Source organism: Cyrtonyx montezumae, unplaced genomic scaffold (genome assembly GCF_038088225.1).
Source record: "Cyrtonyx montezumae isolate F1298 unplaced genomic scaffold, pur_monq_1.0 scaffold_0, whole genome shotgun sequence".
NCBI lineage: Eukaryota > Metazoa > Chordata > Aves > Galliformes > Odontophoridae > Cyrtonyx > Cyrtonyx montezumae.
The window spans coordinates 21,336,322-21,358,125 of record NW_027071824.1 but is presented as its reverse complement, the minus strand read 5'-3'; the positions used below and the strand labels follow the sequence as shown (position 1 = coordinate 21,358,125).

At 34.4% G+C, this 21,804-nt stretch overlaps 1 protein-coding gene across 2 annotated transcripts in view; it reads left to right on the top strand.

The window, feature by feature from the left end:
• SDCCAG8 (SHH signaling and ciliogenesis regulator SDCCAG8) overlaps positions 1-21,804 on the top strand; it is an 89,479-nt gene that overhangs the window by 1,289 nt on the left and 66,386 nt on the right. For both annotated transcript variants that reach the window (XM_065729741.1, XM_065729749.1), the window contains exons 2-12: positions 4,040-4,219; positions 4,334-4,416; positions 6,004-6,120; positions 6,532-6,657; positions 6,955-7,095; positions 8,326-8,390; positions 10,514-10,702; positions 12,610-12,748; positions 14,694-14,846; positions 17,460-17,594; positions 21,273-21,389. In XM_065729741.1, the coding sequence (XP_065585813.1) occupies positions 4,040-4,219; positions 4,334-4,416; positions 6,004-6,120; positions 6,532-6,657; positions 6,955-7,095; positions 8,326-8,390; positions 10,514-10,702; positions 12,610-12,748; positions 14,694-14,846; positions 17,460-17,594; positions 21,273-21,389 (1,445 nt within the window). The remainder of the gene's footprint in view (positions 1-4,039; positions 4,220-4,333; positions 4,417-6,003; positions 6,121-6,531; positions 6,658-6,954; positions 7,096-8,325; positions 8,391-10,513; positions 10,703-12,609; positions 12,749-14,693; positions 14,847-17,459; positions 17,595-21,272; positions 21,390-21,804) is intronic.

The window sequence follows — 21,804 nt, the reverse complement described above, 5'->3', positions numbered from 1 at the left end:
GACCCTAGCCTCTGTCTTCTTTTTTCTTTTACTATTTTTTGACAAGTTGAGTGCATCAGTAATCGGTCTCCAATTGAAAAAGAAAAAAATATATTCTAGGATTGTGGTGACCTGCTTCTTAAAAAAAAAAATCCTTCTAGTAATTGTATTTATATAAAGATACTTCTCTGGATAAAAAGATACCTATAATATATCTTCAGGGTTTAGTACTTAGGGTGAAACCTGATACACCAAAGAAAAAAGATTTTGTTGAAGGGTTTTGTTGCTAGCTTGTGTTTTTTTCACGATGATAGGATTATGGGATATCTGGAGTTGGAGGGACCCCAAGGAGCCTCCAGGTGCCTCCACTCAGCACCACTCAGAATTCAAACCCTCTGTCTCAGAGTGCTGTCCGCTCCTCAACCTCCAGCAGCTGTGGTGCCATGGCCACTAAATACTGAAAATCAAAAAGCTTTATGAGTAAATAAAATCTATTTTTAACTTTTTAGTCCAGGAAATTGATCTTTAGAAACACTGAAATTGAATTTATAGTCATATTTTGACATTTCATATATTTCATTCTAGTAAACAAAAGAAATATTTTATGAAGCAGATTTTCAAGCATATGTTTTCGTGGATTGTACAAAGTCACTTCAGATCCTCTCTAGTATAGGAGATCTAATTACTTTTGTATGTTGGTAGGCAACTTAAAAAAACTTAATGAGTACTGTAGGGGAAAAAAAGAGTAGGAAAAAGATCAAGGCTTTCTTTCCCCTCCATTGATAGTATCTGCATATTAGTTTGTATTATCATTTTGATTTGTTTCCAGTTAAAGTTGAACATTTGACACAATCAGTACTCTTTTGTGTGTGGAATCTCTTCGTGGAGATCTTTGAAAGCCCTTGAATGTGGTGTCTTTGCTGATGGTTGTACCAGATGGCCTCCAGAGGTTCCTGCCAACCTCAGCCATGCTGTGATTCATCTATATCCTTAGCTCTACCTGTAGGAGGTAACTCATTAATGAAACTATCACACAACAGAAATATATTCTCAGATATTATTTGTAAAGTCTTGTTAAAATACAGAAAAGTACATGACAGTTGAATTTTAGATATGCAAGCAGATTTCTGCAGTATGTTTTTACTGAAACCTGTTTTGTAAAACTTACTGTTAAAGGAATAGCTAACTGAAAAAATAGACTGAATGTGCTAGCACTTTGAAACTTATGACTTCTAAATTCACTTTAAAAGTCACTGTGTTATCTTTAAGTAAAGATGCCTTGGTCTCCAATAGTTTGCATCCACAGAGGTTTTTTTTGTTTGTTTGTTTGTTTTTTGCTTCTCCCATGTTTATAAAGAATATTTTTACATTAATAAAAGCAGCAAATGTGTATATTCCCACTGGTTAATATTTATCCTTTTATCCTAATGCCCCAAATGATGTACTTACTTTATTTACAAAAAAAAGTTGTAACGTACGTTTTGCCTTTTATATGTCCATTTCAACTCTTACTCAAGTAAATGTTAGCTGTTTGGTATTGGAAGCTCCTCACTCCCAGTTTCCCAGTAGTGAGCTTTTTTGCTTATAGCAACAGCCTTTATAATTATGGAACCAGTGAGCATTTGAGCAATTTGGTCAAATATTAATGAAACTTTCAAAAATATGGGGATATTCTTCCACAGACAGGAAATGTTTAGCCAAAAAAAGTAGACATCAGTGTGTCACAGATGAATTTATTACGTTTCACTACTATTCCTGCCCACTATATTTTATGAAGGAAAACATGCATATGGACCTGTACCTTTTGTTTTTACTGTTGTATTATTTATTTATTTATTCTACTGGCTGCAGAGGCAAAAATTTAGACCTCAGCATTCTCTGGCAGAGGCCTACAGTGAGCAGGAAAACTTGGAGAATTTTCTAGTTATCAAGTAACATGCCATGTAATACTTTAGCTGACATTGAAGATCTCTTGGCAACAACTTGCTGCAACATAGTATACTAAATAGTCAAGCTATTACATCAGTGAGATACTGTTACCATTTGTCAGTTAACTCTCCCACTTTCATAATATCCTGTGAATCCTTAAGAGTGGAGGAATAACTAAACTATGCCCACTAATAGAAAAATATATATCCTAGATTCTCTTGCCTGAGCCATTACCTTGTGAAATATATTTGGATTTGTTATAATAAATTGACTGTTTAAAGCATGCTTTTGCTTCTGCTCTCACATTCACTTGAGTAAAGCATGGAGTACCTGAAAATCAGAAGAGGTAAGACTAGTCATAAGATTCATGGGCTTTACAAATGAGTGCTGCGGGCAGATTAGTATGTGAGAAGCAGCTCATGCGTCTATGAAAAACTAGTATCACTAAATTGTGGGAGATAGCTGGCACACTGGGCTGAGAACCGTATTCCTAAAAAGAAAACTTTGGCGACTTATTTATATTTTATGAACTAGGTGTGAGTTATGGCAGGGCAGAGAAAAGGACTGAAAAGGACTGTGATGTCCCAACTTTCAAGATAATGTATTTGAACTTGAAAAAGTTAGATAAAGTGAAGAGCTTGCCGTTTTCCTGATTATAGCAGTTGCTCTAATAAAAGTTGTTACCTTATAAGCCATGTCTCACAACAGTAAAACTCCTGTTCTATGGTCATCTGTACCTAAATGCTTCATATACTTTAGTCCTATGGTAGAAGTACTTTCCGAAGAATACAGGAATAATGAACAAAGTAGGTACCAGATTTTCATTTCACTGTTAAGTTATTAATAACAACTATGAAGCTTTTCTGGTTCAGGGAAGTTTTGAATGGTTGCCACAAATGACTGTGGCATTATTTTGCGAAAAATATAAAAGGAACCTATTGTCTTACATTCCTGACTAAATGGCTGGGAATTCAAAAGGGGAGCTGTCATACTGGGGATGCACACTCTTTGACCAACACTTGCATCATTTTCTGAGTTAACTTGGTAGAACAGTAGGGCCTCAAGATCCTGCTTTTTGTTTGTTGCAGAATGCCATACTACTTTAGGCTGCTTCCCTGTCTGTCCTGTCTAGCTAGTTTCTACACCACTTAAAGGGAAGAGGAATGAACTACTGATCTTCGTTTATACATAGGCAGATGAAAGAAAGAAGTAGTAAGATCATACTGTAGGATCTCCATCAGTTAATTAACCAGAAATATCATTATTTAAAGCCAAGCCTGTACTTTCTAATTTTCTGTCCATTTTTGACTTCTTTACCTGCAAATTTTTCCTTTTTTTTTTTTGACATATTGGTAATATTTAGCTATATTGGAGTAATATGGCATTTATGGTTTTCTATTTTTATGAAGTCAGCTGAATAAAGAGAAGGATAAAAAAGAAAACAAGTAAAACATATTGAAAATGAGAAAATGTTATTGTATCACTCCCAAGTAACTCAGTTCTTGAAAGGGGTCATAAAGTGTCTTTAATATAAATCAAGAAAGAGTTTTTTGTTTTTGTTTCTAATGACGTGTGTTATCTATTTTTACACTCATTCCAAAGTCATCTGTCTTTATTTAATCACTGTTTTATGTTGACTGCATTTGCTGAATTTTTATGTCAGTTATTTTTCAGTTGTACAAGGCGTTGCTTTGTCATGTAAGGGATCACCATGACAGTTCAGTGACACTGTCCTTAGAGCCTGATCCTGTGCATTATATGAAATACAGAATGAGTGTCTTATTTGTTGGAATAGAAAACATTCTAGTCAAGTGTATGACTGGTTGTTGAAGTGTTGTACTGACGATTTTTAATAGTAGCTACTTGTGCTGCTATGGAGTCATAGGGTACTGACAGGCTAACATGCTGTTCATAACTTGATTTTCAGAAATGTAATAAATGTTGCTTCCTCAAGTTGTGACATATATCATATTTTTGGCTGTTTGCATTATGTGATTGCTTCCAGTGACTGCCTTAAGATGAAGGGGTCAAGTTAGACAGTTGCTGAATGCATTTAGTTCTCATGTTTTTTGCAACTGAAAATACTTCCTTTTGTGTTGTCTACTGTGACTAAATATATGACTTTTTGCAGAGTGTGCTAATGGTAGTATCCATCATCTGAAGTATGCCTTAATGGAAACAAATTTTGCAGAGAGTAAGGTTGAAGTTGGATTTGACCAGTCCTCTGTGGACAAGGACAGTGATGATGTGGACGGAGGCAGTGACAGCAGTGGGAATCCACCATGGCAGGAACTGCGGCACAGTTACGCAGGTAAGAGTAATAGCTTTAAAAGTGTTAGAAATAATATTAAATTTATCAATTCATGCCATCAATATTTTTTGCTTATAATCAGTGTTGATTTTTTCTTTTTTAATCTCTTCCTAGTTAATCAACTTAAAATGTTATTGCAACATCATGAAAGGATGGAAAGTGAAGCCTCTCCATCAAGGGAGAAGATGCAATTCCGAGTATGTTTCTTCTTGTTTCTATGTGTTATTCAAATGAATGGCATGCGGGCTGTGATGTTTTCTACTATCCTGGAAGAAGTAGAGCTCCTGAGACATTCTTATATTCTGAAATGCAGTTTCTCAAAGATGTGGTCTGAACGTCATATGTTTATGACCACAGCAGAAGAAAAATCCCAGATACTTGATTTAGTCATTTTCTTCTTGTTGACCATGATGTGTGTGGGGTGGAAAATAATTCATGTTTTAAAACAATCTAAACTAGTTTACATAAATACTCTATAAAATATGGTGAATTCTGAGTAAGAAAAACAGGGAATTTACACGCATTGAGCCAAGATGGGTACGTTACAGATTTAGAGTGTGTTCTGTACGTGTTTTTCTAGATGATTCTGGAAAACCTGGGATTTATCTCCTTAACTGTAGTTCCACATGAAACAAGAGACGCTCCTTTACTATAAATTTATATCAGGTATAATTCAAAAGAAAGGCTGTTGCTAGAAATTTGTTACCTTTTCAGGTTTGTTTATTTCTCATTTAAGCATCATGATAGAGTTCTGGTTACAGAACCTTGAGATTTTATCTTGAACATTGGACAGGGAACCTTAATACCTCATGGAAAATAAAACATTTTCCATCAATTACTTTTCTTGTCAGATGTACAGTTTGTATGTAGGATGTAATAGCTAGCCAATAGTAGCTTGATTTTTTTAATGTATGCATTTTTTAAATTGTGAATATTTAAAAATAATTTTAAAAATATAAAAATGTAGATTTCTGAATCTTTTATGAGGTCTGGGAGACTTAGGTGTCCAACTGTTCAGTTCCTGAACATTACATCTGGGACCTTTAAGGCTAATTAATTAGATCTGAATGAATTACAATATGCAAAATAGTTGTGTAATGTCAACTCTAAATTAGTTCTTTTTTCAGACAGCAAAGGACTCTTTGTTGCTGGTAGGATAAAAGAGTGGCTATGATTTTTGTGAGATCATTTCAACTGTGATTTTAAGGATATTTTAATAATAGATTTATTTACATTTCTGTTTAGTTTGTACAGTATTCTTAGGAGTAAGTGCTGTGAAGTTATAAAATCTTAAAATACCTGTCTCTTTGATATATGAAGTGTCTGTTACACGTTTTCTTGTGTTTCCGTGTGGCTATTAAAATTGCCAGACATACTTGTATTTCTGCAGCAATTATTAATGAACATTTAGAGGTGTATCCTTTGATGCGTACCTATTAAAATTCAAGATATTTCAATATTCATGTCACAGAAGAAAATACCCTTCAACATTTGTCTAAAATGAATAATAAATAGCGTGTGAATTTCATTTGGGCATTGCTTGGTGGTTATGTTCTATAGATGTACTTAATCAAGCAGTAATATGTTTTGGCAGAAGTGACATATTTACTTTTTGAAATAAAGCTTAATAGTTATTGCTGTTTCTCCCTTTCTCATGACCTGGTTCTTGGGTGGAGTGTGTATTTCTTTTATTAAGCATAAACTGTATTCTGTGTGCAAGTGCCATCTTATTGCAGTAATTGGTAAACCAGAAAATAACACAGACTCTTCTTTTCTTCCTACAGAAAACCCCAGAAGCTCCAACAGAAGACACACCAGACCACCTTTCTGATCTTTTTCCTATAGTAAATGATCAGTCTCAGTACATTAACCATTTGGAAGCAGAAGTGAAGTTTTGCAAGGTATTACACAGTATGTTTTAGCTACTGAAACCCTGATCCTCCTATTATGAAGTTACTTTGAAAATAAATAAATAAATAAGCTTGTGCTTACTCTTGAGATAAATTGCTTTAATGATCAAAAATGAGTAAACAATAGTTTGATAACCACAGAGCTTTATTGCACATCTTCATTTTTATGTACTATTTAAGGACCTTCACAGATGTTTTTATTTCCTCTTATAAATGCAAATAAATGTATTTTTTAAGAAATTATTTTGTAACTTAGATTTCCATATAACGACAACTCTTTTCTGAATGTTCTGATTTCATTTGAAAAAGATGAAATAGATGAAAATATTTATCTAGACTTGTTTTCAAGAGATTTATAATTGTCTCAAGGAATCTTTTACATGTAGTTTCTCTGTCTCACAGGAGGAATTGTCTGAGATGAAAGATCAGATTCGAGTAGTTATACTTGAAAATGAGGACCTCTATCAGAAACTGAAGTTTTTGACTGCAGAATATACCTTGGGAGAACAAACTCTTCTAGATACCTCAGTAATTTTTTTTTTCTGTTGTTTTTACCAAAGGTTCATTAAACTAACTCCTATTAAGGAAAGCTTATATAAATGATTATCTTCAGACTGATTTTAGTCTAAGCAAAATGTCAGTTTGAAAACATGAGTTCCTGTAGATAACACTGTAGGTTTCTAACCTAATAGAGTTCTTAATATAGTTTATCAGTTCTTACACTGTACTGTAAATATTGAATGTTGTAATTTTAATTACATAATTAATATTCATTTAAATACAGCATACATAATTATAATTGAAGCATTAATGTTTTTATTCTAGGCAAATAATAAAAACTCCTGGCGTCTGGGTAGCAATGACTTGAAAGTGAATCAACCTTTCACCTCATCATCAGCACATAGCAGAGATCCACCTTTGCTTTCGGAAACTGTTGGAGAAGTAGAAAAACGTCATGTAGAACTGGTTGGTATTAGGATTTTTTTTTTACATTTGGAAAAGCATTCAGTAGTGTGTTATTGCAGCAGTTTTGTAATAGATTTACTGAAGGAGTTTTGGTTGGCTGAACCTTAATCTGAGGTCAAATGTTATTCTCTTAAACCTCATCTCTTCATTGTTCCCTAATTAATATAATTCTCCAGTTAGACACAGATGTCAGGCTGTAGCTGCAGACATTGATTTCCAGGAGATAACTCTTGATTCAAGAATATCAGGTTAATGCTGGCTCCACTATGCCTTGGAGATTCTTGGCAGTAACACAGCCCATAAGGAGATGGAAACTAGCTGCTGTATTTTAGGCAGGCCTGCAGACAAGCTTGTCCCTAATGAGTCTTTCTACTTCTGGAGCAGTGCAGGGTCAGTAAAATACAAAAGTGGCTCAGTCTGTCTTCCCTGCTTTGAATTACACTTGTGCTTTTAGAGATAGCAAGAACCCTTAGTGGTTCAAAGTTGTTGTTGTGCCTATCCTGTTCCTTTAGTTTGGGACAATATTCTTGATTTCTTTGCTCTAAATGAACTGGCTGGCATTGCCATCTTTTGGGAAAAAAAAAAAAACAGGAAAAAAGATTTGAAAGTTTTGGTTTGCTTTTAATCATGTTTGTGGCACATATTTAGCTGAATACATCTTCAGTGATCAATAACACCAATTTGAAAGCTAGTTGTTTTTTTTCAACATTAAATGCACTTTTTCCTCTGTAATATTTAAAGTAGGAGTATCATATTGATTGTGACTTCTTTCTGTGCATCATAGTGGGCTAAATCTCTATGCTTTCTCTGGCTTGTTATCACCATTGTTTTATTACTGCTATCATTGATTTATCTGTAGTAGGAGCACCAGGTTGTAGGAGTATGATGTTATATTATGAAAGAATAGCTTCTTGAATAATCCTTTATTTCTGCAGGCTTGTGGGGAAAAAGGAGCATTGAGATAAGGTGGCTAGAATATGTGGAGGTGTAGCAATTTATACCGTGTGAAGAACTGGCAAGTTGTGTAGGAATAAGTAAATGAGAAGTTTGTTCATTTTGTGCACTTAATGAAAACTTGAAATAAGGTTTCTCCTAGTCTAGTGATTTAACAGGTGCATATCTTCAGGGGAAAAGAATAAATGTGGTTAATGTCTATATTTATATGTAAAGACGATATTAAGAATGAATCAAAAGACAATTGATTTGTTTTTTCTCCCATCTTTTCTAAAGCAAAAACCGAAACTTCTTCATCAAGACAAAGTCAATATATTTGAAGCCAAAGTACAGTTTCTAAGGTGAAGTGAAATGCTTTTTTCTTTTTTGTTCTTAAAATTATTGCTGAAGTATCAACTCCTAACATGTTGCATTCTTCATTTGAATTTAAATAACAGTGTGGTTAAAGACTGAATATGATGTTTTCAAGGACTTTGCCTGAAAGCTGGTTTTATAGGATTTATTTGTATTTTCTCAAATGCAAATGTAATGTAATTGCATTCTTATTAAAATGCAACATGTGCATTTTATAAGTTATGTCAAATTGTTGTATTTGCAGACATTTCTGAGCCTCAAAACTTGATATGAAATGTCTTTATCCTTTTTTGCTGTTTCGTTATGGAAACTCCATGTCTGTTCAGATAATGCAAACAGAAAAAAAAGAAGCTAAAGTTTTAACTTGTGTGTGCTCTTTCACAATAAACTTTCTTCTTCTAATAATTGGTGTCAAAAATTTTAGGAGTCTTTGAACTAGTTTAGGCCACATAATGATTTTTGGCACAGGACAACATAATTTGAAAGTATGCATGCTGTGTTTCTAGTCGTGTAACCTGCATATCTTTAAAAATAAAAGTATGTGGAAATAGGTTATGCACTCAAAATGAGTGGTTTTGTTATAGGCAACAAACTAGCAAAGCCAGAAGTAGAGGACACCACTGTGGGATCTGGCGTTCTGGAATACACTTCTCCTTATGTACTTTCATTCATGATACAGCTGTTGAATCTGTTTAATTATATTTCTCCCAAAATAATTTCTAATTTGATATATCTGATAGTTATCTAGTTCTACGTGTGTGTGTGTGTGTGTGTGTGTGCAAAAGGAGTTACTGGTTTAAGTATGCCATCTGCAGTGGTGAATTCATAAATGTACAAAGCCAATTGTGCTAATCAAAGTATAGGAGGATCTTAAATCTCCACTACTCTTGGCTTTTTTCCCCTCTTGACTTAAAGTTGTAAAAATATTCAGGAAGAACAATTAGAAGTTGAAATGATCACACTCCTAAAGGATGTGATCTTTGAATGTGTAACCACTTTGAAGCACTTGAGATCTGGTGATATTTTTTTTCTTTTTCAAGTTCAGAATTTTACATTTTCAGTTGCAACTATCCCCATTTTTTTAACTAAGTATGAATTTACATAGGATTCATTGGTTTTTGCCCTAGATTTCTTAATAATAGGTCTGCTGTACCATGACTGTCCGAGGATATATTATATATATAATGTATTCTATTCTATTTAATTGACCAACCACTAAAATAGGAAAAAGTACACTAAAGATTTCCCAGAAGGAAATATACGTGCATGCAGTGTACATATCATGTGCTCAGTAAATCCACTGCAGCCAGAATGTGTCAGACTTGCTATGTGTTTGCTGCCCAGATGGTCTGCATAACAAACCGAAAGTTTTGGATTCATTGCACAATTTGTCAAATTGATCTTTATGAACACAGTGTGTATTTGTCTGGAACTTCCTGGTGTCAGCATTCTTACTGAGCTCTTCCTGACCTGACAGATGTTTGGAAATTCTAGAGAAAATTCTTCATAGCACCTGGTAGAAATTTCAGAGAGAAATAAAGAACTTGCTCTGTTTTTCTGGAGTTGGGGTTGACCTCAAGTTTGTTTGTAGTGAGCAGAGAGAGGGTCAGAGTGAATGTGCTGGATTTTCTCTGTTTTTTTCTCTAGGGAGTGTATTGTCACTTTCTGGCTAATTTGAGAGTAGAATAGAAATGTGAAGCTACTGATTATATTAGCAATAAGAGCAGGAAAAATTAGATTTTATAGGATATCAAAATATTTGCACAGCTGTTGTGTAAATGCATTTACAGAGGTTTTTTGAGAATGAATCCTTTTTTCTCTTCAGGAAAAATGTAAGGCTGCAGTTATCATCTAGTATTCTCCATGTGGCTTTACTGTTTTTTGTCACAGTGAAATAAACAATTTAATTTTATCTGTTAATAATTTTGTTGGGACAGTTCAACTGCTGTTTCTCTGTTAATATGTTTCAGCAGCCTACAGAAAATTTTAAATAATGTACATTATGGAGATTCTTACAGCTCTTGTTTTCTTGCATTTATTATTATATATTGCATATAAATGCAGAAATGTTTGAGTGTTGTTCAAATATTTTGGTGTTTCTTCTTTCTAGGAAACACCTTTCAGAATCTCAGAAGACATATGAAGATTTGGATGCAAGGCTAAAGCACCAGAAATCTCTTGGTTTGACCACAAATTCCAATCCAGTTAGTGGACTTTGTCTCAGATGTGCACAGCAGGAGGCAGTTCTTGCACAGACACATTCTAATGTTCACATGCAGGTCATTGAGACGATGACAAAGTAAGTTTGGGGATGTGCAGTTTCTCTTGAAGTAACAGTTTGTTGCATTAAACCACAGAAATCGTAATATGTTTGGTTGTATTTGTAGGGACCTTTAGAGGACAATGGAGTCCCAAGTTCAGATTGTAAGACTAAAATTGATGGCAGAATAAGAGTGTGGGTCACAGCCACTGTGAAATGCACTGTAGTTTTCTTTTTTCAAGTGCAAGAGGAAGTTAGTCTTTTATCCAATGATTACGATCCCTTGGGGTTTCCCCTGACAGAGTGCTCATAGTCTGTGTTTATTGCGCTAATTCTGCATGCAAACCTTTCACTCTAACAGTGCAATCCGTTTTTTCCTTGAATGTGTTTAATAGGTGTGGAGTTTGGGATAGAATGCCTTGCTAACTAACTAATGCAAGGATACAACCTTTGAATAAGAAAGGAATGACATGATTTTTAGCAGCCAATTTTATATTGCAGCTTTTATTTAAATGATTTAGAAAATAACAAACTGAATGTAGTATATACGGTATGTAGTAAGATACAGTAATTCAGAAATTCCAACAGCATTAACATTTTTTTAGAAGAAATGCTGCTAGTCAGTCATCTTTGGAAATCTCTCCCTTTTTTCTTGTTTATAATAGTGACAGAATGCTGCAGCTTTCTCAAAGTTTGTTAAACAGCCATCTGTCTATTGTCAGATACATGAAGCTTTTTAGGATTTCCAGAGTTTTAGAATGAGTCTGCTCGAGAGAAGGTAGTGGGTCAAGTGAGAAGTCTAAAGGGGCATAATGCATACTGTCTGACGAATGGATGTAATCTCTACATATTATGTGGTTGTTGGGAGGATTTATGTATTCTTCTATTGTCACAAGTCCAAGAATTTTCTGGGAAAGCTCTCTGTTGCTGAAAAATCATGTTTCCAAATCTGCCTTTTTTTTTTTTTTTTTTGCAACTATTTCTTACAGAAGCTGTGGAAACTATGAGCTGGCACATTTTTGTCACCTTATGTTACAGGGTAGTTTGAAACAAAAGGTGTGAGGTGATATATTTCTTTCATTTAAACCAAACCATCTCTCAACAGCATCTGATAGCAATGTCTTTCATGGAACTTATTAGAACAAAGTTATTACAGTAGACATTTTCAAAGGGACTGAGTAGTTTGTCCAAATGTCGTTAAAAAGAATACATACATCTATGTTACCATTCAGTGCAACAGATGCACTGACAAACAACAACAATTTTCAGTCAGAATCTAGTTGTATCTTAAGTAGATGGAGACAATTGTATTCTAAGAACTGAAAAGCATTCAGCATATAAAAATAGTGATAAGTTTAAGTGTCTAAACTTAACTGATTTTGGTACTCCGTTTGGTATAGATCTCAGTTTTTGTTAATATGAAGTTGCTCAGATGTGTCTTATTCTTTCCTTAGCTCAGCTATTTTGAGCAGCAAAGTCGTCTATTTTTTCTTGGTATATTCAATAATCGCTATTATTTGTGGAACCTGAATCTTTTAATTATTTGTCTTTCCTATTTTACATCTAACAACGGAGTAATGACACATTGTTTTGTTCTGATATTTTATAAAGTTTTGGTTTTTTTTACATGGCTCCATATTTTGTAATGCCACTAGAAAGTTACTCAGCTTCAGTGGCCCGAGTTCTGCTGGTTTTACTGGTAGCTTCCCTAACAGCACATCCTTCTGAAGCAAAAAACTAGTCAACAAGTGATAGATACTGACAGCTCAGCAGATACTAAGAGAATTCTGTCTTTTGTGCTTAACCCGTACTGCTTTTAGTCTCACTTCACTTATGTCTTTTGTCTTTTATCTGTTAATATGTTTTATCTGTGAATATCTGTTGATTTGATATAGCTATGTATGGGAAGATATGGAAGAAATGCATTCTTCTTTCTTTATGTGCAGAGAAAGAAATGATTTGATGGAAGCACTTGTATCAGTGAGACAAAACATGAAAGAGATGCAACAAAGAGAATCTAATGCATATGAGCAAGTTAAACAAGCTGTGCAAATGACGGAAGAAGCCAATTTAGAAAAAACAAAGGTAAAGTCATCAAAAAGATTAGAGCTTTTGAGTATTCAAAACTTCTATAAATATGAAATTCTTTGCATGCTAAGAGACTGTGTGCATAAAACCTTTATCACTGATGTTGTAGGTTCAGACTGTATTTCTAAGCAGTGACATGAACTCTGAATTCTTGTCATCCAAAGCTGTGGGATGTGTTGCATTCTAAGACCATTATTTAAATTCTTAAGTAGTTTCAGAGCTAGATGATAAAAACTGAAAGGTAATGTTTTCAAAGACATTCACAACATATAGGAACATATAGGAAGATAACTGTAATCACAGAATTGAAGGTATTGGAAGGGACCGCAAGAGAACATTTAGTAGTTGGGTAGAGATAGTGATAGGAGGATGGTTGGACTAGATGATCTTATAGGTCCTTTCCAACCTTATGAACTTATGAACTTATGAACTTATAGAGAACAGCCCCCCTGCTAAAGCAGTACCCTACCATAGGTCACACAGATAATATACCATTTTTCTGAACTGCTCCTGAAAGAATACTTGAAACATTTGCAAACAGTTCTTTTTACCTCAGATGAGCGCAGGGCAAGAACTGATTAGTTATCATAATTCTGAAGTTGAGAACTCCTGTTTAAATGCTACATATGTGAAGCTCTTGACACTGTGTAAATAATAATGGTAAAAACTAGTTTTGATCTAATGCTTATGCTAGCCATAGTTAAGTATAGTAACTAATATTGATATAAATTATTTTCTTGATATTTAGTGACATCTACTGTATTATTAGTGAATTACTGTGGAATTTAGAGATTATGTTTTGGGGATATTTTTATTTTATTTAATCATCATTAAATTATTTTTTAAGTATACTTTTTTAATGAAGTGACTTTGTTTTTAATATTAGGTAAGATTGATATTCTTCTAATGATCAAATAAGTGATAGTGGTTGGTATTATTTATCTGATGCTGTAGGGATGTGTAATGTCTGTGATTTGTGGGGGAAAATAAAGTAAAAGCCTGAAATCCTATAAACTTGTTACATGTGATTATCACAGCTCCAAGTTTTTACTCAACAGAGAGGTGATGAGTCAGTTTAGCTAATGTTAGTAATGTTCCAAGGCGAGTAAGTAGAACCTTTAATAAAATGTATCTTCATATCGGTACAGTTTCTTCCATATACGAGAATCAGCTCTGTATGGTTGGATTTTTGTTTAGTGGTTCTTTTTGTTTGTTCTGTTTGTTTTACAAATGCAAGTAGTATTTATCTTGGTAAGCACATATTGGCTATTTTCTAAGAATCACTTAGAAAAACTCAACTGAGAAAAGTGAGGGGTTAGCATTTGGAAGCCCATTGTATTATAGTTTCATCATTGTCAGACTGTCTGACTTCAGGTTTTTATTGTTTAAAAAGCACTTTTTTTTTCTGTTTTTTAGTTGTTTATGTTCCTTAGAGCCAGGAGGAGATCCGGAAAGGCTAAGCTTGCTTAGCTGTAATAAATCCAGGAGCGTTTTCAACGTAGATTTCATGGAAGAATAACTGTTTGAACTGCTTATATAGTAAAAACAGCAAAGTTTGCAGGGAGTTGATTATTGGAGGCTCATTCTTGAGATGTGCATTCAGAAGTTTTAAAAGATAGGCAAATAACCATCTTAGCCATAGAAGAACAGCTTCGTATTTGGGAAATATACCCTGCAAGTGTTTTCTTCTTTGCCCTGGCTTCTTAATGCATTTAGAATTACAAATCACGGTTAGGCATGTTTATATGAATAAATGTACATCTGTATTCAATTTGTTAGTTCTGTTTTCGATGTTAATACAGGAGGAATGCATGAACTTCATAACTATGTTAATGCAGATGTAAAAAAATTGGTTTCTCTAAAGATGTTAAGTACATACTGCAGTAATTTAAGTTTTTAGGCTTCTCTTAATTAAAAAAATAAGTTATTTTTCTTTATTTAGGCTCTAGTTCAGTGTGAGCAACTGAGAAGTAAGATGAAACGCCAGAAGAATCGTCTTGAAAAGGTGTTGGCAGTCCAGCTAAATAAGAGGTCTGAGGAAAAAGAAGCTCTGCGGGAAGAAATGAAGAAAGAAAGAGAGGACTTGGCACCAATGGTATGTATATGACTTTTCGTATCTGTATGTACAAGAAGTGTTAGATTTCTCTAAGCTTTCTCTTTGGACTTGCTTCATTTTGTTTCTATTTTGGATTTGAGAGCTCAGTAAATCTATCCTACTGCTACTTTAAAGCAAGATTTGTTGCTACCTTCTTATAAGGAATATTATTTAGGTTGTCAAGCTGAGTGTTCAAAAGTTGGTGCATGTGAAGGTTAGAACTATTTGCTACTTTGAGCTTATTTAATATATCAAAGCTACGTTATTGTAATTGCATTTTAATATGCTATTTTTCAGAGAGATCTGATCAGTACTTAATTTGCCTACCTGCAGAAATGTGCTGGAATCTTGTCTAAAACAAAATAGAACAACTTCATATTTATGGACTCTTTCAGACAGTATTTCTCTCACTGAGACTGACTGAACATTGTAACATAGTCTTGTTTTTGATTTCTAGATACAAGTGTAATGTGAGTATAAAACACAAGAGTTTTCTGCCCAGTTGCATATACAGAGGAAACTTCATACTGACATAAGTAAGCCTGTGTTTGATTTAGAGCCTCTTCAAACACTTTCTGGTGGAGCTTTAGAAACAATACAGTGAATTTCTCTTCTGACTGTAGACTTTCTGTATTTATTGGCTCTTTTTAGCAATGAGCCATATAGTATTATGACTATATATAGTATACAAAGAAGAGAATATGGTTGTATTTCTGGTATTATGAGATGGTAGAATAATATTCTGAAGCTGTTACAGGAATTTAAAGCCTTTGACTCCAATTCCAGATGTTAAGACAGGAATTAAGTACAGTAATGAGGATTGAATGATATTTTAAAAAGCAAGCTGCTGTAAGAGGTCTTCATAAGTCTGTTGACGAGACAAATAGAAATTAAAACCTAAACTGTGGACAGTGAGCCATCATTAAGCAGTAAGCAGTTTTTTAAGTCATTGCTGTCTTTGGAAGTTGTCCTTAAGGCATAACTATTAGAGAGCACCCAAAGGAGGGCTGTGAAGATGCTGCAGGGACTGTAGGGCAAGACATGTGAGGAGGGACTGAGATCCCTTGGTTTATTCTGCCTGAAGAAGAGGAAACTTTGGAGAAGCCTCACGGTGGCCTACTGCTTCCTGAGGGCAAAGGCCCTGATTTCTGCTCTCTGGGGACAGTGACAAGGCCTGAGGAAATGGCTGTGTCAGGTCAGATTCTGGTGGGAGATTAGGAATAGGTTCTTCATCAGTGGTAAACTAGGTGGTTGGGCTCTGGAATGGGCTCCCCAGGGAGGTGGTTGTGGCCCCAACCTTGCCAGACTTCAAGGCATGTTTGAACATAGGTTTTGAATTTTGGTCTTCCTGTGTGGAGCCAGGAGATGGACTCAATGATACTTGTGTGCTCCTTCCAACTTGGGATGTTCTGTGATTCTACGCTTTTGTCTTTAGTCATTTAGATTTACTTTAGAGCAGAGTATGCAATCTGAAATACAGACTATTAGACAAGCATGTCATACCTTTTTTTCAGCAGAATAATTCATTCCTTCATGTCAACACATCACCTTGTATTTCATCACACACTGTGCTGTGTTTTACTGAAACTGATCTCAAGTCTTAGCAGTTATAGCCTGGTTTTTTTCTTTCTTTTTTCTTTTTTTTTCAAATCCCCCATACACGTAAAATGATGCATAGTGAGACTATGATGATGTCCTTCTTGGTAATTAAGAAAGATATAAAACGACTAAAAAAGATATATGTGTATGATTTAAATCTACGTATTATTAGATTAACTATTCTGCTTCAGGACAAAGTAATGTTAGAAATAGTGTGCAGTGCATCAAGTCAACCTCTATGTGAATATTTTTTTCACTTGCTTTAAGAAATCATTTGTTTGAGGGGAAAAATTGGCACAATTGAAAAATCAGGTGGATATATAATAAATGAAAAATAGTCATGAATTTGTAATCCTCTAGGTTTGGCTTTGAATTCCTGCAAGTTAACCTAGAACTGTCAGACACCATTATTTCCACTTACATTAGTAAGCTCCCGGGCTAAATAGCTGAAGGGTCACTGTCTCTGTTTTATTGTTACATTTTTTTTCCAGCATTCAGTAAAATTTGATCTGAATTAATTAGAATTTTTAGTATACTATTTCTGTATGCTTCTTGTACAACATTATGCTTTGATTTTTCAGCCCTGAAATACTGTCTGAACTTGGAATTAATTGAATATATGTTGTTACAATGACAGTTTTCTTTTTACTGGTGCAAAATATAGCTGGGGGAACATGATTTTGTTGAAACTGATCTATATAAGCAAAGATAAAGTGTTAAATAGTTCTTCAACAGCTGCAAAAGTATTGTGACCAGATGCTTATGACACTTTGATCACGCTAACAACTTCTGGAGACTGGTCTGACTAACAAAGTTTCAAACATTTGAAATAAAATTCCTATTATTAAAGTCACTTAGCTGTATTTTGTTAATATTTTTATTGTAATTCTAAGTTAAGCTTTTTATTGTCTGTTTTGTCTATATAACCAGTTACTTTAAAGGAGAAAGTCCTAGAGAGTTTAGATCTGGAGTTGGCTGAATTTCATAATTGCTGTGTTCTTGGGTTTTTTGCAGGTAATGTCCATGTCTGAGAATGTCGCCATGTTAGATGCTCAGGTAGAGAGAATTTCAAGGGAAAAGAATTCTCTGGCTAGCCAGTTAGAAGAATCACAACGTAAGCTTGCATCTTATGAAATGGAGATGAACAAGGTAGGCACATTACTTTACCTCACTGTTTTCACATGTGAAAGATGAGAATTTTTGTTTCTTGATTTTCCTCTGTGTTGGTAAAGTGCATGTGATTAAAAATGTTAACTTTGAAGATTCCAGAGAAAATTTTGTGGAAAAGAACTTCTGTGTCTACCTTGTGATTCAAAAGCTGAGCTTCCTTTTTCAAATTCAGATTATGCAAATTCATATTATGAACTGTATTAGTTGTAAATAAAACACCACAGTATTCAACCCTGTCCTGTAATTACAGTTTTTCAAGTACTTTCCTATAGAAATGCTGAGCAGTGGACTCCTTTATTAATTAATACTGATAATAAGCATTTTACAAAGAAATATTTCTTCCATTCCATTTCTTCTTTACAGTTAAAATATATTCTAATATATATGTACAATATAAGAAATGTACAGTATAAAAAATGTACATTCAAATTAGTCTGTATCACTTTGGGGAGCTTTATTTTGCACATTTATCAACTGATTAGAGCTTCAATGTCAGTCAATAACATGGGAAAGGAAAAAAACAAAAATGTGAATGCAACCTGAAGCTTATAATGGGGAATGATATCTTGCTACAGCAGTTATTTTTTTTATTAGTTCTTATAGAAATTGATTCAATTTCATGAAGATGAGGAATTGCTAATTTTATGTAGAATAGACAATCTGCAAATGAAATCTGCTCAGTAATCCTAGAGCCAGTAGTTAATTTTAATTCCCCAGTAGTTAATTGCAGGATACTGGGGAGCGATTTGTTCTTCAGGCCTCCACTTCTGGAGAGTTTGTCAACTGTTTGTCTTCCTCAGCTGCCCCTGTTGGTACAAATAGGTGAAAGTTATGCAGAAAATTTGCAGCAAAGAGCCAATTGAATGTATTAAAAAACTCAATTCACATTCAACTGAAAGAAACATGAAAACTTATTTTAAGAATGTAGAAATGATATGTTTTTCTAATTCTGATACATGAAAGTTTTGGTTTTCTGAACCAGGTTTGCGAGTGGACTGTAGACTACTTTTGGGGGTGGGCTAGCAGGGGATGAAAGCAATATGTCCAAATATCTTCTGATTTGGGTAATGCCAATTTTATACCCTACTGGTTTAATTAAATCTCTTGGGAGAGGTAATTCCATGGTCCTAGTCTGCTTGAGTTAAAATTGATACAAAGCTGAATAGGTGACCCCTTTGCAATAGTCAGTGCTGTGTTTTCATTGCGCTGTCATGAGAGACTGGTAAAGTGCATTCGTGTCCCTAAGCTCAACTGAAAATTCTGGAGGAAAGTCTTAATGATGAGCTATTGGGACAATATACATTGGTTTTATTGGTTATATAATGTTTACATTCCCTTGTGTCTAACTAATTTCCAGACATGGTTTGCCATTATTAAAAACACAAAATTTTGATTTCTGTTTATTTTTTTCCTTTCTGGACCTGTACTAGAACGTGGGGGGGAAAAAAAGCACGGTGACAATTGTTTTAACCTTCAGTCTGAACTACTAGGCGGCTAGGAAATCAGTTATTAGGACAGCACCATCTGCTGATCCTTCTGTGTTATTCAATGTGTACTGTGCACAGGGAAGCCAAAGGCAGGGATGGCTGCATGTTTTTTATTTTATTTGGAGGAAGGAACAGGTCACAGTTTATTCATTCTTAAACTAAAGAAAGGAGGAACTAGACACGATTGGCACTCCATGCAACTGCTTAGAATTTTTTATTTGCGTGTCACATTTAAATTAAAAAAATAAAAAATAGAAATTAAGACAATGATAATAGGTTTTTATTTGTTTATATGGCATTTCCTACTTTCCATTATTTGCAGCAGGACTAAATTAGCAAGTTATCCTCCAAGAATATGATCAATTTTCCCTATAATACTTCTAATTCATAAGTGATGCAGTGTCTTAAAGTTTCAATAGTTCTGTGGGGAAGGAAGTGTTGTTTTTGAATAAGCTGTTAGGACTCTAAAGAAATCCTATGAAGTGCCGTGGAGCTCTGATACAAGATAAATTCCTGCTTGCAGAATAGATGATCTGCATTTTTAAGTAACATCAGAAATGTACTGGTACAAACTGATTCTGTTGTTTAAATGATAACCAGAAAGGAAGGTGAACTATGAGAGGTTATCTCAATATACCATAATAGGTAAAAACTAAACAATAGTGGGCGGAGTATGGGGAGGGGTTAACTGTGCAGTGAACAGGAGTGGGATGACCGCTAATGGAGTTAGTTGAATAGGCTGTAAACCCCTGGAGTACTCAACCAATATGAAAATGGGAGGAAATTCATGCTAGTAAGTAAAAAGTGTAAACCGTTGTGTCTCCCTGCTCTGATGCACCTTTCTACTCTGAAGGTTGCCCACTTCTGCAAAAATGTGAAGTAAATTGTGATTCATAGCTAATACCACTTGAGCCTGGACTATTGGTCACAAACATTTCTCACATTTCCTTTTGTTGTTTCACCCATAAGGTGACCTGATGGCTGTATGCATGTTTACTTTCCCTGTACCTTTTTTTAAGGATGGAAAAATACAAAAATGAAAAGAGAGATGAGACTGAACAGTAGAAATGAATTTGTATTGTAGAATGTGTGAGAAGAGGTTGCTGAGAAGTGCAGGGGACCAGCAGCACATTAAAAATGTGCCTATTTAGTAGGCAAGTCTTGTAGGAGAGCATAAGCAGGACAGATGTGAGTTGGAAAGAAAATTCTGAGGCTAACTGTTCTCATTAGAGATTGTGAGGGATAGTGATCTTGCATATATTTGTTTTGTTAATAATTAAGATAAAATAAATAGGTGCAAGTTGGAGGTAATTGGCCAGGAAAAGCAAAAAGACAGCTTGTCTGCCATCCTTCTCCATTCCCCAACAGATAAATTTAAGTAGAGTCCATGAGAAGTTTTAAATTGGGAAATGGGAGAGTAATGTTGTCACAGAGTAGAAATTAAAGTTAGATGGGAGGGATTGGGCTCCCTCAAACCTTCTGAAGTCAAGCTACCTTTTGGGTATAAAATCAGTGAGGGAGTAGGTTAGTGAACATCCCAATAGAACAGACTCCTTGTTGGTTTTGTGGAGGTGATCTTTTATTTTTTTCAAATGTGGCTTTGGTCTCTTTCTTTTGGCCTATGCATATGGTAGAAATACGCATTTTTAAAATAACGTGTCTTTGACTTAAAGCAAGTCTATAGTGCTCTGATCTAACTTTGAAAATTAATGTATTAACATCTAAATGTTTTCTTTCTTAACAGCAGAGTTGGTAAGACAAGAAGCTATGTCCTTATATAGGAATGTGATTGATTCTTTACTTCTAGGTTGTTGAAAGTGTTCACATAGTCCTTCTTGAGATTTTAAAGAGAATGAGAGGAGAATGTGAAAGTGACAGTAGTTTAACAGTATTTAGTGGCACATATATTTATAACATAAATATTTATAGTTTGCAAAATCTTGATCAAAATATAATTGAATGTAGAAGGCAGTACATATTTCAAAGTTAATCACTATATAGAGAATTCAGATCCACTTTTATGTAAAAAAAAACATTTATACCATATGTAGTCTTAAATTCTGTGAACTAAAATCTTGCATTTAAACGACCTCTAGGGGGCACCAAAAGATCTTATTGCAAATCCTGGTTCTTCAAGCTAACAGATCATGTTGTCTGTATAATCTAACAGGTGTGTGGAGAAATGCGCTTTCAGTTGAATCAAACCAAAATGAAGAAGGATGAGGCAGAAAAGGAGCTCAGAGAGTACAGAACAAAAACTGTAAGGCAGCTTGAAATTAAGGACCAGGTAAGAGATGATACTGCTATAACTTTGCAGTTATTGGAAGCCTAAATAGGGTTATATCGGAAGTTGGAATGATTCATTTTTCTAATAGTGGTCATTTATTAATGTTAAAATGGTTTCTGAATTAATGGCAACAAGTCAGCTATTACTGTTAAATAAATACCTCTTGGATAGCTTACTTTTCTTTGCAGCCCTAATATGTTCAATTTTACGTAGTACTCATCCCATGTTTTCATATAGAATTACTCTAGCATATGAATTCATACAGCGTACTTTCACTATATATATTATATACATGCGCTTATACAGGTCTTTTTCCTCACAATTAGATGACATGTAACTAGGGATACATATAGCTTGACAAAACACTAAGAAGTCTTAAGTATTAACTAAACCAGGAAAAACAGAAATCATTTAC